At 38.0% G+C, this 17,345-nt stretch overlaps 1 protein-coding gene across 1 annotated transcript in view; it reads left to right on the top strand.

Annotated features, from left to right (window-relative positions):
• The window catches only part of Fbxo15 (F-box protein 15), a 45,941-nt gene extending 29,159 nt beyond the window's left edge, over nt 1-16,782 (top strand). Inside the window, exons 8-9 of the mRNA XM_013026108.1 lie at nt 13,333-13,457; nt 16,406-16,782. Of these exons, the coding sequence (XP_012881562.1) occupies nt 13,333-13,457; nt 16,406-16,675 (395 nt within the window). The 3' untranslated portion in view covers nt 16,676-16,782. The remainder of the gene's footprint in view (nt 1-13,332; nt 13,458-16,405) is intronic.
• Nucleotides 16,783-17,345: the final 563 nt, after the last annotated feature.

Below are 17,345 nucleotides of genomic sequence, written 5' to 3'. Positions count from 1 at the left end.
GCTTGACTCGTACATATACTAGATATTGCAAATAAGGGAAACCATGGGACCTATGTTTCTTTGAAGGCCATGAGACTTTTATCTTCACTTAACCACCAGAAAACCAGAAGTGGTGCTGTGGCTCCAGTGGTAGAGTGCTAGTCTTGAGCTGAAGAGCTGAGGGATAGTGCTCCGGCCCAGAGTTCAAGGCTCCCCATCCCTCAACAGAGCCTGAATTTGATCATTATATAGGGCCATTTCATTTTAAAATCCGGATTCTGCATATGTACCCATTTACTTCATATATTAATTGCAATTCTTTGGGGTTGCAATTGTAATAGAATTATAAAATTTGTGAAATTGAATCTAAAATTGATTTGGAAATACACGTATGGCTGGGAAAATTTGTCTTAAAATTTTTTTATTAGAATTAGTGTAATCTTTTCTGTATATGATATGAGTATACCCTATAGGAAAGCAATAAAATACAAAACCAGGGGGCCAGCACAGTTTTAAAAGCTACACCATGGTCATGACCTTTGAGGTCACTGTGTACCCTTGCTATTGTCATCTGCCTCTCCTCCCACCAGAGGGAAGCACTGCTGTGTATGTTAACTGTTCTTGTAACTACACTTTTTTGTATCATGAAATGACACATAGATTAGTATAGAGTAGACATATGTGATCACCATCCAGGTCCTGATTAAATTTTGATAATAGCCAGCAGAGATCTATATAGTATGTAATATACCCTCTAAAACACCATTCACTAAGAAAGTATGCTACTCTTGGGAATAAAAATCCAGGTGAATAGGGTAGAATAATTCCATGTGATTTTTGTAGTTCAAGATTCTTTGGTCAAATTATTTTATATACATAAATCCTTTATCCACATTCTGATAAACATTATACTCATAGAAAAGCAATTATTAGCTATTTTAACTAATTGCCTCATGGTATACTGTATGTCTGGATATATCATCATCCTTTAAAGGATTTGTATGTATGTATTTCTTTAGAATGTTAGTATAGAATACATTGTGTAGATGTAGTTTAACAGGCTAAACTATCACTCATTACTATACAGGGAATGCAAATTATATTCAAAGGATGATTGCTATGTTCATTTTCAGACAGTAGAGTCCAATGAAATGTTCAGAATGAATTCTAGAAATTTGGTGCTGTCTACCTCCTAATAACATTTTTCTGAATTTAATATACTTTTAAAATATATACTTGTATTGTAAAGATACTGTATAGAAGGGTTACAGTTGCATGAGTAAGGTATGAGTACATTTCGTATTGAGCTTTTGTTTCCTAACTATCCCATATATGTTTGACATACAAGGTTCTTTGAATTTTTTGCTTTTTAGTTCACACAGCTGAAACAAACAGAAGTCCTTTGTTAGCTCTTGGTTCCTTAGTCCCAGAGGCAGAGGTTGGCTGAATGATAATGCTCTGAGATGAGTATTGCTTTACTGGTTGATAGGCTGCCAGCAGCGTCCTAGTCAGCAGAGCTGCTTTTACTCATCTTGAGGTTGTGACTGAGGCTGCTGGGTTCTGATTTCAAATATGTTTTCAGCAGCCCAGCACCCAGATGTGAACCCTAAGTCCTCTTTTTCTGTTTGCCCATCACTACCTTCTCAGATCAGAACATGCTCTGCTCTGTGTCAGGAGTGCTGTAAGTCCTTCAATTTTATAACATGTCATTCACATTTCTGGACGTTACTCTCCTTCAGTAAGAAACTTGGTATAGTTTTCTCTGCTTTTCAGCTCTACTGGAGAGTATTCATCACTGTGTCCTTCCTTCTTCCTCAGCGGTTTGACTATGTGGAACTTTATCATACTCCTTCCCCAAGGAACTAGAGAATTTCCTTTCTTTGTATTTTATGTATTTTTCAACTTTGACAAGTCATGGCAATATTAAAAGTTTTAAAAATGGTTCTATATAAGCTCTTTTCAAAGAAAAATTTATGATCCCTGAACCTGCACATATTTGCTGCCTGTCCTTTGTGTATTGTTGGTAAAATTAAGCTACAAGGAAGATTAGGGGAGGAAACATTTTGCCACCTCTACTGAATTTATGAGAGCAAGAGGGTAGAAGGGATAAACATCAAAGGGAATACTGCAATAATAATTTGTGGCTGTGAGCTAAGGTAAGCTTATAACAGTGCTGTGTATGTTTTCTCATACACAATTTGCTTTCTTTTCTTTCTTTCTTTTTTATTTTTGGGTCGGTCGTGGGGCTTGAACTCTGGGCTTGAGCGCTGCCCATCAGCTCTTCAGCTCAAGGCGAGCATTCTACCACTTGAGCCACAGCGCCACTTCCAGTTTTCTAGTGGTTTATTGGAGATAAGAGTCTCAAGGACTTTCCTGCTGGCTTAGAACTGAGATCCTCAGATCTCAGCCTCCTGAGTAGCTAGGATTACAGGCGTGAACCACCGGTGCCCAGCTCCAAGCATGCATTTCTGAGAATCTTCTCCCTGAGGAGTCACAATAGTTTTCCTAGTTCAGGGTTTGGTTTTTTTCAGGGGAGGGGGATCTGGAGCTTGAACTCAGGGCCCAGGCACAGTCCCTGAGCTTTTTTTTGCTCAAGGCTAGTGCTCTACCACTTTATCCACACCCCATTTCTGGCTTTTTTAGTGCTTAACTAGAGGACTTTCCTTGAACTGTGATCTTCATATTTCAGCCTTCTGAGTAGCTAGGATTATAGGCATTAGCCACTGGTGCCCATCATGCAGCGTTTTCATTGCAGGCTGGTCATGTTGGCCTCTACTATCTAGTACTACCACTTTTCCTGACCCTAGAAACGAGGATGTTCAGCATAAACCACATGGCACAGTGAACCATCCTTACCTGCCAGGAAATGATAGGAGAACAGGTTCAAATTAAATTCCTAGACATAGTCGTGCTGTAACCAGGCCTCATGAATAGAATAGGCAGATTCAGACCCGCTGTATTAGTATTTTCCTGTTCAACTCTCCATTAACATTTTGGTGAGATAACAGGGTAGCCTGGTGAGGAAAAGAGAGGAAATAGTCCAGTTATGTCTTTGAAGTGTAGATGGACCTTGCCAAAGGGTCTGATCAGCAATGCAAAGTATAAAGGATTGTATATTCATTTGATCTTAGTATCAAAGTAATTATTACCAATTTTCAGAAGCAGAAGGAAAAAGGTTTTGCACAGTACCGTTATCAGTATTGATAGGAACAGTCATAGTAAAGAAGCAGAAGTCATTTTGAATAACAAAGTATGCTTCTCCCTTCATTTGACTTTTTAATATTCGTACTTTAATTTTTAGAGTAGTTTTGGGTTTACAGCAAAAATGGTAGGAAAGTATAGAGATCTCTATACTGTTATTCTCTGTTACACAAAGTGGATTTAATATCCCCATCAGAATAGAACATTTGTACAGTTGGTGATCACAGATTGGGACATCATTATTACTTAAAGACTATATAGTTTATGGTAAATTCTGCCTGGGCATTGTGTATTTTAAGGGTTTGGATAAATGTTATATATCTACCATTATAGTATTAGAATAGTTTTACCTAAAAAGTCTCCTGTCTTCTACCTGTCTCTGCCATCACATCAACTTCAAGAATCTACTAATCTTCTTACTGTCGTGATGGTTTAACGTTTTCCAGGTTGTCAAACAGTTGGAATCATGGTATATTGGCTTTCAGATTCTCTTGTTTGAGTTAGTAAAAAAGCACTGAATTTTCTCTATGTTCTTTTCATGGATTCATAGCTCATTTCATTTTAGCACTTAATAGTATTCCATTGTCTAGATGTATTTCAGTTTTTCCATTTATCTTGGTTGCTTCCAAGTTTGGGCAACTGTGAATAAAACTATTACTATTTACATGCAAATTTTGATATGGCTTAGGTTTTCAGCTTCTTTGACTACCAAGGAGCATGACTTTGTAAGAAATTAGCAAATTGTCTTTGGATATGTCTGTATGGTTTTACATTCCTAAAGGCAATAAATGATGATTCCTTTTGGTTTGCATTAAAAAATTATGGTAAGGGTGATTACAGTTACATAAGTAAGGTAATGAGTACATTTCTGATTGAATGTAGTTACCTCCTCTTCTCCTCCCCGCCCCAGCTCCCCTCCTCCCCAAGTTGTCAAGTTTTTTTCCAACATACTGTCCTGTGAGTATCGCTGGTGCATTGGTTCTCCTTGTGTTCTTTCTCTCACCATTTTGTTATTTTCCTTTCCTTCCCCAGATCAGGTAAACATATATACAAGACTCAGGATGCCAAAATGAAAAACAGCGACAACAGGGGATAAACCAAATGGGAAAAAAAAGAAGTAAAAAAAATAACTTCACACAGTACATTAAAAACAAAACCAAAAGACCCTCCTAAACTTCTTGTTTACATACCTTGGAGTTCACTGCATTTAGCATCATTTTATATGGCCATATGTACATAGCTATTGTGCTATTGTGATCCTCTGCTAGGACTATCCTAGACATATACTAATTATTACAAAGGAGGGAAACCATGGAGCCTATGTTTCTTTGGATCTGGTGAAGCTTCCTAAATAAAGATTCAGAAAAACAACAAATTAAAGAAAGGTTGTACAAATGGGATCACATTAAACTGCAGAACTTCTGCATGGTGAAGGCATAGCTAGCAAGATAAACAGAAAGCCCACAGATTGGGAGAAGATCTTTACTAGCTACACAACAGACAAGGGCCTCATATCAAAAATTACCCAGATGGGGCTAGGAAGCTGGCTCAGTGATAGAGTGCTTGCCTTGCATGTATGAGGCCCTGAGTTCAATTCCTTAGCACCATATAAGCAGGAAAAGCTGGAAGTAGCGCTGTGGCTCAAGTGGTAGAGTGCTAGCCTTGAGATGAAGAGCTGAGGGACAGAGCCCAGATCCAGAGTTCAGGCCTGATGACCGGCAAAAAAAAAAATCTATACATTTATATCTATATCTACCAAAAGCTCAAAAAATTAAACTCTCCAATAACAAATATTCAAAGAAACAACCTCCCCATTAATAAGTGGGCTAACAAATTAAAAAGAGACTTCTCTGGAGAAGAAGTAAGAATAGCCAATAGACACATGAAGAAACATTCAACATAAAAGCTGGCCATAAAAGCAATGCATTGAGATTCCACCTCACCCCAGTTAGAATGGCTATTATTAAGAAAACAAATAATAACAGATGCTGACAGGAATGTGGCCAAAAGAGAACGCTACTACACTGTTGGTGGGAATGTAAGCTGGTTCTACCACTCTGGAAAGGAGTATGAAGGTTCCTCAAAAGACTGAACATAGAAACTACCTGATCATCTAGCAATCCCACTCCTGGGCATTTACCCAAATGAACACAAACAAGGCCACACTAAAGCTACCAACGACACATGTTTATTACAGTATTATTTACGATAGCTAAGATATGGAACCAACCCAGATGCCCCTCAGTAGATGAATCGATTAAGAAAATGTGGTATATATACACAATGAAATTCTGTTTCCATCACCAAGAATGACACTGCCTCATTCATAAGGAAATAAAAGGACTTGCTTTACATTCTTATCAGCATTTGGTGTTTCAGTGCTCTGGATTTTGGACAGTTTTTCAGATTTTTAAAATCTGTGATTAGAGACAACTTTGTTTTTCCCTTCCCAATTTGGATGTCTATTGCTAAAGTTTGGGTATGAAATGTCCCCAAAGGCCCAGGTGTTAAAGGCTTTCTCCCCTGTTTGACACTGCTGGATATTAAGAAATGGGACCTAATGGGAAGTCTTTGAAGCTTGCTCTTGGGTGGGAGATAGTGGGAACCCAGCCTCTTCCCTTTTCTCTCTCACTTGTTGGCCTTGAGATAGAGTCTTGCGCTGCCCTATGCCCCTTCCAGAATAAGCTTCTTTGCCACAGGCCCCAAAAGCAATTGTGCCAAGTGATCATAGACTGAAACCTCCTTACCAGCTTATTATTTCATTTGTTCCAGGGATGGAAAGCTGACAGATCTTTTGTTTCCTTAGTACATTAGCTAAAATCTCCAGTACCATATTGTGAAATAGCAATAAGACAGTCTTGCCTTACTCTTGATTTCAGTGGGAAAGTTTTTTTAGTTTCTCTCTATAAAGTAGGATGCTAACTGTAGATTTTTTTGGTAGCGATTCTTGTAGCTAGAACGTCCCTTCTATTCTTAGTTTACTTATAGTTTTAAATTATGGATGAATGTTGGCTTTTTGTCATGTTTTTCTGCATATATGGATGTAATTATATATATTTTTTCCTTCTTTGACTTGCTTATGAATAGTTTATATAGATTGGTTTTCAAATGTTGAACCAGCCTTTGGATACTTGTGATAAATTCCATTTGGTCATAGTTTGTAATTCTCTTTTTTTGCATTATTCAATTTTTATTTGGTGTGTGTGTGTGTACATGTGTGCATGTGCATGCATGTGTGTGCCAGTTCTGGGGCTTCAACTTGGGGTCTGGTGTGCTGTTCCTGTCTGTATTTTTGCTTAAGGCTAGCACTCTACAACTTGAACTACAGCTTCACTTGTCTTTTGGGGGTTAATTGGAGTGAGTTTCACAGACATTCTTGCTTCAGCTGGCTTTAAACCGTGAAAACTGTGATCCTCCAATCTCAGACTCCTGAGGATTATAGGCATGAGCCTTTGGTGCTTGACTATTTACTAGTATTTTGTTGAGAATTTTTGCTTTTATGTTCATAAGAGGTCAGTATTTTTTATTTTTATGCAGTGTTTTTTTGTTTCAAAATTAGGTTTATGCTGGCCTTATAGGAGGAGTTAGGAATTACTCCTTCTGCTTTAGCTTTTGAAAGATTATAGAGAATTCTTATAAATTTCTTTCTTAGATATTTGATGGAATTTACCAGTGAATCCATTCAGGCCCTGTACTTTTTGTTTTGGAAGGCTTTTGATTCAATTTCTTGGATTAGAGAGCTGATAAAATTGTATATTTCTTTTTGTGTAAATTTGGCAAATTATGCCTTTCAAGGAATTTATTCATCTAGATTACTAAATTTATACATAGTATTCCTTTACTGTCATTTTAATGTATAGAGTCTGTATTGATGATAACTTTTTTCAGTTTTGGTGATTGTTTAATTTGTGTGCTCTGTTGTTCTGTCTATATACATTAGTTTTGCTGAACGTTTTAAGGTCTTTTCCTTGGTTTCTTTAATTTTCCCTCTTTGTTGATTTTTACTCCACTTTTTGTTTACTTTTTTCCTACTTACTTTGGTTTAACTGGCTTCTTTTTGTAGTTTTCTAAGTGTGGAAACTTAGGTTGATTTCAGATCTTCTTTTTTCTAATAAATGCACTCAATGCTAAAAATTCCCATTTAAGCACTACTTTCATTGTATTCTACAGATTTTGTAAAGTTGTAAGTTTATTCTTACAGTCCAATTAAAAATTTTCTTTTGAGATTTAAAAAAATTTGGCTTTAGTGTTATTTAGAAATACGTTATTTCATTGCCAATTATTTGAAATTTACCAGCTGACTTTCTTTTAGGGATTTCTATTTTAATTTCATGTTGATTTGATAGCAGACACCATATGATCTTGGATCTTTTAAATTTGAAAAGGTGTATTTTATGGTATCATGGCCCTTCTGGTGAATGTTCTTTATATGAGCTTGAGAAGATGCTGTTGTTGGATGAACTAGTCTACAGGTATCTAATATCCAGTTGATTCATGCTGTTATTGAGTTCAACTATGTCCTTACTGATTTTCTGTTTGCTGGGTCTATCTGTTTCTGGTAAGAGGTATTGAAGTCTCCAGCACTAATAGTAGATTTACTTATTTTTCCTTGTAGTTCTGTAGCTTTTGCTCATATATTTCAATTCTGTTTTGTTAGGTACTCACACGTTGAAAATAGTCACATATTCTTGTAGACTAGATCCTTTATCATTACTTAACTGCCCTTCTTTATTCCTTATAGCTTTCCTTGCTCTGAAGTCTGCTCTTTCTGAAATTAGTATAGTTCCTTTAGCTTTCTTTATATTGGCATTGGCATGATGTATTTTCTCAACCCATCCATTCGTCCTCCTCTCCCCTCCAGTGTATCTGTCATCGCCTATCAATGTTAAAGTGACTATTTTAAAATATATTTTATTATTTTCTTTGTTTTTGTCAGTCATGCTTGATCTCTGTCCCTGAGCTTTTATGTTCATAGTACTCTACTACTTGAACCATAGCTCCACTTCCACTTTTTTTTTTTTTTTTTGGTCCGTGGTGGGGTTTGAACTCTTGGGCTTGGGCACTGTCCTTGGGTCTTCAGCTCAAGGCAAGCACTCTACTGCTTGAGCCACAGTACCACTTCTGGTTTTCTAGTGGTTTATTGGAGATAAGAGTCTCACGGACTTTCCTGCCTGGGCTGGCTTTGAGATCCTCAGATCTCAGCCTCCTGAGTAGCTAGGATTACAGGTGTGAGCCACTGGCGCCCGGCTCACTTCCACTTTTTTTTTTTTTTTTTGTAATTTAAACTTTTCTGCCTGGGCTGGCTTTGAACCATGATCCTCAGATCCCCGCCTCCTGCATAGCTAGAATTACACGCTAAGCCAGTGAGTGCTCAGCTATTTAAATTATCTCTAAGTTGCTGTACAAAGCCATTTAACAAAGCAGTTTATAAATACAATTCATCTTGATCAGTGCCACCTCCATTCCTCCCAATCCTATAGCTTCCCTCAATTTTCTTAATTTTGGTGTAGGACATGCACTGACTTTTGTAACACCATTATCTCCGTTTCCCCTCTAAATTTGTTTGCCCTCCTCCCTTGACACCACTCCTAAAGAGATTAGTGATATAGTTGGATTACTATCACGATATTTGTTAGCATTTTCTTTTTGTTACTCTCATTTTTTGTTTTTGTTTTTTTTTTCTGTGTGATTTTAATCGAGCATTTTATATGGTTCTATATACTCTCCCTCTTTTCTTAGAATATCAGCTATTGTCCTTTCTTTTTTTAATTGTTGTCCTGGAATATGCCATATATACTTAGCATCAGCCAACATCCACTTTCAAATAATTTATATCACCTCATGTATAGTGCATGTACCTTATAAAAGCAAAAAATAACTCCTGATTCCTCCCTCTGTTTCCTTTATTCTTGGGATGTGTTAAGGAAAATCATTACTTGTTGTGCTTCCCGATCTTCTGTTGCTGTTACATCTTCATTGAATCACAAATTATTTATATGCTTTTTTTTTGCTTATCTATTTCTCTGAAACAGAGAAGAAAAAAGTCTCACTTCTTTCCAAAATGAACTTTCTAATTTTTCTAAACATATCTACTTTTCTTTGCTACGGACGTTTGTTTAGTCATTTGTCCCTTATCTTTTTCATCATCTCAACTCTTTTCCCATCTATACATTCACAAAAATTATTTTACAAAATTAACCCAGCTTCTGTATCAGACAATTTTTAAGTTGACTTCTATAAAAATACTGGATAACTCACACTAGCTTAGCCAGAAGAGGTCATGTTATTAAGTATTCTTGGTTCAAGTACATGATACAGGCTCATTCTTGCTTGTCATGAAATTGAGCATATCTGTTTCTTTTTTTTTAATCTCTTATTATGATTCTGTTTGGTACACTTCCTTCAATAAGACTGGAGTTTTCATTGCAGCATTATTTACCATAGCTAAAATATGGAATCAACCCAGATGATTCTCAGTGGATAAACCGATAAACAAGGGTGGTATATATACACAATGGAATTCTATGCTACCATCAGAAAGAATGACACTGCCCTCATTCATAAGGAAATGGAAAGACTTGAAAAAAATTATATTAGGCAAAGTAATCCAGATCCAAGGAAACATAGGCTGGATGATTTACTTCACTTGTAATAGTTAGACTGTCTATAAATCTACAAGTTAATCCAATGGATAGTAAAAGATAATTACACTTGGACATCATTAAACAATATATATATATAAATGCATATATCTTTTATATATGTGAATTATATATGTTATATGTATAACTCATATGTTCTTTTGCACATATGAGTTTGCATGTATAATATGTAAACACATTGCACATATGCATCTATGTATATAGATGTATGTATATATGTGTAAGTTACCTTTTATTCTTAAATTGTTACAGTTTTTTTATGTATTCTGGATCTTAGTTCTTTGTCAAATACATATATAGTAAATATATTGGTCTTTTTAATGGTATCTTGTTGATCACAGGTTTTAATTTGATGAAATCTGATTTATCAGTTTTTAACTTCTTGGTTATTATTTTCTCCTATCAATAGTCTTTTCCTTCCTGGGTTGTAAAATATTCTCTATTGTTTCTACTAGCAGTTTTAGAGTTTTTTCTTTTACCTTTCTTTGATTTATAATTAATTAGTTTATGTACAGTATGAGGTAAGTATTGAGGTATTTTTCTTTATGCTGTACTGCTCTTTGTGCACTATTTGTAAAAAAAGACTTTCTTTGATGATTGGACTATTTTGTTATCTCTCTCAAATATCACTTGCTTGAAAAAGTATAGGTCTGTTTCTGAACTTATCTATTCTGTTGATGTATTACATATCCTTAGAAGCAATACCATACTGTTTTTGCTGTAATGTTTTAAAGTCAGCTTTTCCTTTTTCAAGATTGCTGTGGTTATATTAGATCCTTAGCATTTCCATGTGACCTTTATTTAGCCCAGGCCCAGAGTTCAAGCCCCATGACCGACAAAAAAAAAAATCAGGGGTCCCATGTGACCTTTAGAGTCATCTTGTGAATTTTTATTAGTTATTTATAAATTTAAATTATTAAATTATTTATTAAAATGCTTGCTGGGATTATGGTAGTTATGACATTAAGTCTATAAGTGAATTCAGGTTAAGAGACATCTTAACAGTCATTGAGAATTCCAGTTTATGGACATATTTCTCTCTTCTGCCTGACAGTGGACCTTGCTCTTTACATAGAGTGTTATTCTTATTGAAATAGTACACTAAAGTGCTTCAGTACATTTAGCCTGACAGGTATCAGGAGTTACCCTGTAAGGGTAATATTTGTTGTTGGTTCCAATAGCCCTCACAAAGCCTTAGAAAGTATATTCCTGTTTTACTCAGTTTGGAGTAACAAATATCTGGGCAGGGTTTTTGATTGTTTTATTCTAAAGCTCATGCTTATGAATATATTGTCTAGAAGCCATGATGGTGAGCCTCAAAGGATATTTGACTACAAATTGGGAATGGTCTTCTGTGCTGACAAGTTAAGCTTAGCATCTAAGGTTAGTATCTTCAACAGCAGAATTTACTCTGAAGAGTTTAAGAGCACAGGCATGTAGTAAAAATATACTGGATCAGTCTTTTCATTTACATATGTCTACTTCACTGTGAGGCTTCTTTTCTGGAAGCATTACCATTATAACTTCAGTGGTATACTCCTGAGTTCTACCTGTATCTGCTCAAAGGAATAGTGTTTCTTTGCTACTGTGATTTTTCAGAGGAAGACCTTTCTCATTCACCACTCACGATGCTGAACACCTAGGGCGTGTGGTCAAAAGCACTGTAATTGTTCTGAAGTGGCAGAATATTTGCTAATAATAAAATGAAAGGCTTTTCTTACTACAAGGATCTCGTATTTACTAGCTTAGACAGTTGCCATTATAGTGTTTTTGGCCCTTGTATTTGGGTTCATTTTCTGAATGTCCTGAGGATGAGCCACATGGAAAATAGCCTTCTGGTTTCATGTCTGGTTTTGATGGCTGACAGCACACAAGCCTGAATTTCTGTGCCAGTCAGTGGTCTCTCCTGCCTTTGCACATGCGTGTTCAGTAGTACACAGAGTCACATCTGGTCCAATCATCTGGTCTAATCAAAATGCTATTGGTATGGCTCCCCCTAGGCCTAGGGCCCTTCTTTGGGTCTAGGAGGTGACATAGAGCCTGGGAAGGGACAGTGTCTTCTGGTTTACTCTCTACACTCTTGCTAATTACTTAGCAGGACAGAAGAAAACGTAGGCTGCCTTGAGCCAAAAGTAAGACAGAAGCAGGTAGCATGGCCACCTGGGCTTGGAGGCTAGGAGCACCCCCCTGCCGGGCGTGGCACTCTGCTTCTGATAGTGCCTTTCACTAAAAGCACAGCAGCACAGAAGGCCCTGTTACAATCAGACTGCACTGCACTGAGTTGGGGAACACTGTATATAATTTTTTGCAACAAATTAGCTTTGGTTTTATTTTGTCCTGTGAAATAACTAAACCTAGGGACAAAGAACATTTGCTCTTTTCTGATTTTGTTTTGGTATGCTTTGCTGCCTGACTCTCACTTAACCTTTATTCTGGGGTCAGTCTCTGAAGAAACTTGGGTGACAGTGTGGAGATGCTACAGTATTACGCTCCTGATCCTGGACATTCACGCCTCATGGTGTGCTAGCTTGATCTGTGGAGTGCATCTCTGCCTGAGCTGGGGAGTGCTGCTGCTTCTCTATCACAAGAGGCCTTGAAGTGACTGTGTACCATGAGGTGGGAGGGCTGCTAGTGCCCAGCATTGGGACAGTTAGGAGAGGAACAGCATTTGTCCTTAGGGTTTGTAAGTGTTTGCATGGGCGAAGATGTTTGATTTGTGCGCTAGGCTCCTTCCCTTAGCTTTTCTTGCCCGTCCATTCTTCAGGCCCTCCTTTCTTGGTACCATTGATTGCTTTGTCCTTTTTAGCTTCCTTTTTTCCTTAGCCATTCTACATCTGCTTTCTTATTAAGCTCTGTATTTCTGCTTTTCCATTGCTATGAATTGGCTTGACTAAGTAATATGGTTTGGATCTGGAGGGACCTCGAAAGTCCATAGGTTAAAGTCTTGGTCCTTAGCTTGGCCCTGTTGGAAGGTGGTAGGGTATTTAGGAGTGTAGCCTAGTAGAAGGTCTTTAGGCCCTGAGGAAAGCATCATGTTCTGTTTGCTCCCTGCTATGATATTCTACTTTGCCACAGTCTGAAGCTAGGAGGTCTAGCCACCATGGTCTGGACCATTAAAATTTGTGAGCCAAGATAACTTTTTCATCTCTAGAACTTGATTATCTTAGGTATTTAGTGCAGAAATGGAACTCCAACAACATGACTGAGGTGAACGTTTATCTTTCTGATAGTTACAGGTGTGTATCCAGGTTCACCCCACCATCCTCCCCTGATGTAACCCTGGATGACACCTCCTCATAATGTGTTTTTTTTCCCCTATCTTTGAGTCACAGGGTTACAGTGTTCTGGCCTCATGCTGGTATTTAGGATTAGCTGTGTTGATGTCTTCAGTGTGACACAGAACATCTCTTGTGGAATGGCTAGTCTGAAGACTGAGGATTTAATATCCTGACTGGAATGTGGTAATTAAAATAACATTAGTTCCTTTCAGGGTACATTGAAGATGGATATGTGAAGGTCATTGTGATAAATTTTAAGAACAATAGAGAACATCTACCTCTCATTGGAAAAGTTGGCCTTGTTTGGAGAACTAATGCTTTTGATGGCTTTATAGAGGTAAGAAGGACTTTTTTTTTTAACTCATTTATGTATAATAGAAAAAATGTCTGTTGATGTGCATATATTTATTCTAATAAATATGTTATATTCTAATTTCTGTGGATTTTATGATTTTTACAGTCTTCAGCTCTTCTCCAAGAGCTTCTTGAGACCCTTTGCTCTTCCTGTGGTGGGGTAGGACTGGTATGTACACTGCAGCAGTTTCTGAACAGGACTAACTATAACCTCACTCTCTCATTCCTTCTGTTCTGTAGAGAAAGGGGAGCTGAAAGTTGCACTAGGCAAGTAGCATTTGCAAAGAGACATCCTTTTGTACCAATCAATATAAAGTTTATTGTAGTTATAAGTTATTGATTCTGATTACAGATATATTCTTTAGAGTTAAATAAAAACAGCTACATAAAGAGGAGAGTTGGTTTCTGTAGGGAATTGTCAGGGAGAGAGGGAAAAGATGGTGGGGAAAGATTACATATAGTTCCCTTCTTGGGTGGCCTTGTGCCCTTACTGTTCTGCATCTCAGTATTCTCATTTGTATTTGATGGGATGAATGGGATTTCTTAGTCAGAAAAGCCAGTGACATCTCCTTGACTGCTTCTCCTTCTTTACCAAGATTATTCTGCCCTACATCTGTAGGGTAGCTCCAATGGTAGATATACTATTTCTTTTGAGCCATGTTGCCACAGAGAATTAGAATTATCTCCTAACCCACTTAGTATTTGGTTCAAGAACATGTTTTATTTCTGATATTTGTCTATAAGCGAATATGTACGACTTGGAAAAATTGCTTATCATGCACAAAGGATAATTGTTTCATATCTTTAAGAATGCAAACCCATTTTTTTTCTGTGATAGATGGGCTTACAGTGAAAACGTGTACTAAAATAAAACATGAACGCAAAACAGAGTAAGAAAGGCAAGATGACAAAGGGTCAGGTTGTCCTTTTATGTTTAATTCTATATTTTCTGGTAGTTTAGAGTAAGATAAAAGCAGTAGCTTAGTTCCCTCTGGAAGGGAAAAGGAAAGCGTAGGAATTATACTAAGAAACAAAGCTTTGTCCTGGCTGTGTTATAGAAAACCAAGTCCCCCATGTGTAAGGTACACTAAATACTAAATAGTCTTACAGTCACAAATGTAGGACTGAATTCTCAGCAGTCTTTCTCAGAGTCTGAAAACATTGCTGCAAACCTGAGCCCTCCAAGGAGCTCCAGGTAGGGCCTCCACAGGCCGTTAAAGTGGTGTGACTTAGGATCTAAAGAGAGATCTGAGGTCTTGAAGTGGAGAGTGTCTGGCCTGGTCCCAGGCAGTTTGGGAGAAAGAAGGAGTAATGTAGCCCAAATCTGCCTCAGCACCAGCTCTGCCTGGTTAAGAGGTGAGCAGGTTGATCTGCATTTGCCATTTACGTATAGTACTCGTATTAAAACTAGTCCAATCTTGGAGTTCCTAAAAAAGAAGCCAGGTGAGTATTCCATCTTGTGTTTATATCCCTTGTGTTTGCCAGGTAGCTGAGGAATTTCCCCTAAGGAATAAAACACATTTTCTTTTTGGCAGTTCTGGGATTTTGAACTCAGGGCCTTATATGTGTTAGGTAGGTGTTGTACTACTTGAGCCAGGTCCTTTGCTTGGTAAAATACATTTTAAAAATTGCTTTCAACGATTACAGGCCTTTTTTTTAAAAAAAAAAACAAACAAGAAAGGATATAAGAAAATAAACAGTTCCCCTGGGATATTGTAGACGGTTTCTAATTCTTACAGTAACCATTTGAGCAAAGGCAGTTAAGAAAAATATGTCACCCCAATTCTGATTCTGGTCCCAAGGCCTCACTCAACAAATGGTAAAGAAAGCGTAAAGCCGTATTAGCGATGGTGTTGGAGGCAGTGCCTTGTTGCGTTGGTTTCTTCGAAGCAGTGTGGGGTTCTGTTGGAGCTCTGATCATCTGGCCTTCACGGATCCGTGAGAAGGGTCCTTCCTGGAGCTCTGGGTATGCGGGCTGCAGCACTCGCGATGCTAGGCATGTTGAGCTGGAGTCACTGTGTCCAGCTTCACAGCCCGAATGTCCCTGTGGTTATGGCTCAACCTAAACACCAGAAAACCTATTATTATCAGAACACAGTGTGTTTTGAAGTCAGGTTACAATATAAAGTGCATTCAAATGGCTTACAGTGGTTGAGTGTGGGTGTTGGCGCACACAGGACAGTTCCTGTGTAGATGGTCCCCATGCTCTTTGTTGGCGCGGTTTGGGGTATCAAGCAGCCTTGCCTGCTAGGGCCTCCAGTGTCATTGACAGTAAGCACTTCCCTCGAGTGTTTGCTCTCCGTTACCACTGGATATCCTGCTGATATGTTTCTCCTGTTAATGCTTTTCTTTACATACCTGCCTTTTCCATTTTTTATTTCATGCCTTGGCATTTTTGATGTTATTTTAATGTTACTTCTAATTCTGTGTAGAGCTTGGCATCAAGTTTAATTTAAATCAGATATTTCAGTAAAGCTCTGTAATGCTGCTTTCTGCAGGAAGACTTGAATAGGCAGAGCAAGGGTTCATCATGGGGAGGGGGTCAAACCCTTAAGAAAGATGCTTTGGCTCTTTTCTGGAGAGTGTGCTGCTGGTTGCATGTATGATTAAGGCAAGGTATACTTTTGATGTTGGAAAGGTGAGGGAGTGTGTTTCTCCTCTGGGCCTCCAATACTACTTTCTGGTCTCCCCTGAAACTCCCCTGAAACTCACCCTGGTGTTTGGATGAGTGTGAGTGCTAGTGACGAGAGACACAGCAGGTACTGATTACATTCTACTGATGACTAGCCTGCGTGCCAGTGATAGCATTCTGGGTTTTGATGATACATGCAGCATTTCCCACTCGGTTTACATTGGGTCAGAATGACCTGTGAAAATGGGGTTTAACTGGCCATCTTACCCTGCCGCTTGTGAATCTGTGTCTGCTTTCAGAGGTGCCCCATACTAGATGTGACTCTCCTGGATGAAAAAAGAAAGCCCTTTTGGTGCTTCAGTTCTCCCGTTTGCATGAGGCCCGTCACCTGCCCTTCCGACGGCCCCACTTTCCTGGGACACACATACTATGTCGACTACAAGGATGAAGTAGGAAAAGTACATGCAGAGCTCGTGTGGATTGAAGAGACAGAAGAATACTTCATTGTCAGCCTGGTCCTTTACCTCAGTGTAGCAAAAATAAACTACTGGTTTGGGACAGATTACTAATTGTTAGAAATAGGTAGCAAAGTATTTTTTGTTAACTTTATTTTTTTTTTACTGTCAGCTTCGCTCTTAATATTGAAAGTTAAAATAAAGCATATCTATGAAAATCCTGTTCAGTGCCTTATTTTACATTAGATATTAGTATTTTTGGGTCATTTAAAAATGAACAGAAAATTAAGTTAAAATTTAAAAACATGAAAACCATGTGTCCTAGTGAAAACTCATAGAAGATGAGAAGGAAAAAATGTTATTTACTTCTTTTTTGCTATTGGTATAAAGAAGAGAAAAGGAAAAACTGGGGGTATGGCTGATGTCTGTAATCCTGCTTACTTGTAAAGCTGAGATCCAGAGGTAGTTTTAGGGTAGCCTGAAAAAAGTTTGTAAAACCCCACTTCAGCCAATGAACAGTTAGACACGGTGGTGTGGTCTTGCCTGTCATTCTAGATATGTGGAACATGCAAATAGGAGGATTATGGTCTAACGTGGCTTGGGGAAAATGTGAGACCTTATTTAAAAGCAAAAATGATGGAGGGTGTGATTAAATGATAGAATGTCTGCTTAGCACGGGTGAGGTCCTGAGTTCAGCCTCCGTAGTGACCCTCCTGCAAGGAGTTCACCTAGCATGTGGTTACTGTGTGTGTGTGTGTGTGTGTGTGCGCATACTCATCAGTGT

Source organism: Dipodomys ordii, unplaced genomic scaffold (genome assembly GCF_000151885.1).
Source record: "Dipodomys ordii isolate 6190 unplaced genomic scaffold, Dord_2.0 Scaffold91, whole genome shotgun sequence".
NCBI classification, from domain to species: domain Eukaryota; kingdom Metazoa; phylum Chordata; class Mammalia; order Rodentia; family Heteromyidae; genus Dipodomys; species Dipodomys ordii.
This window is presented reverse-complemented; position numbering and strand designations above follow the sequence as displayed.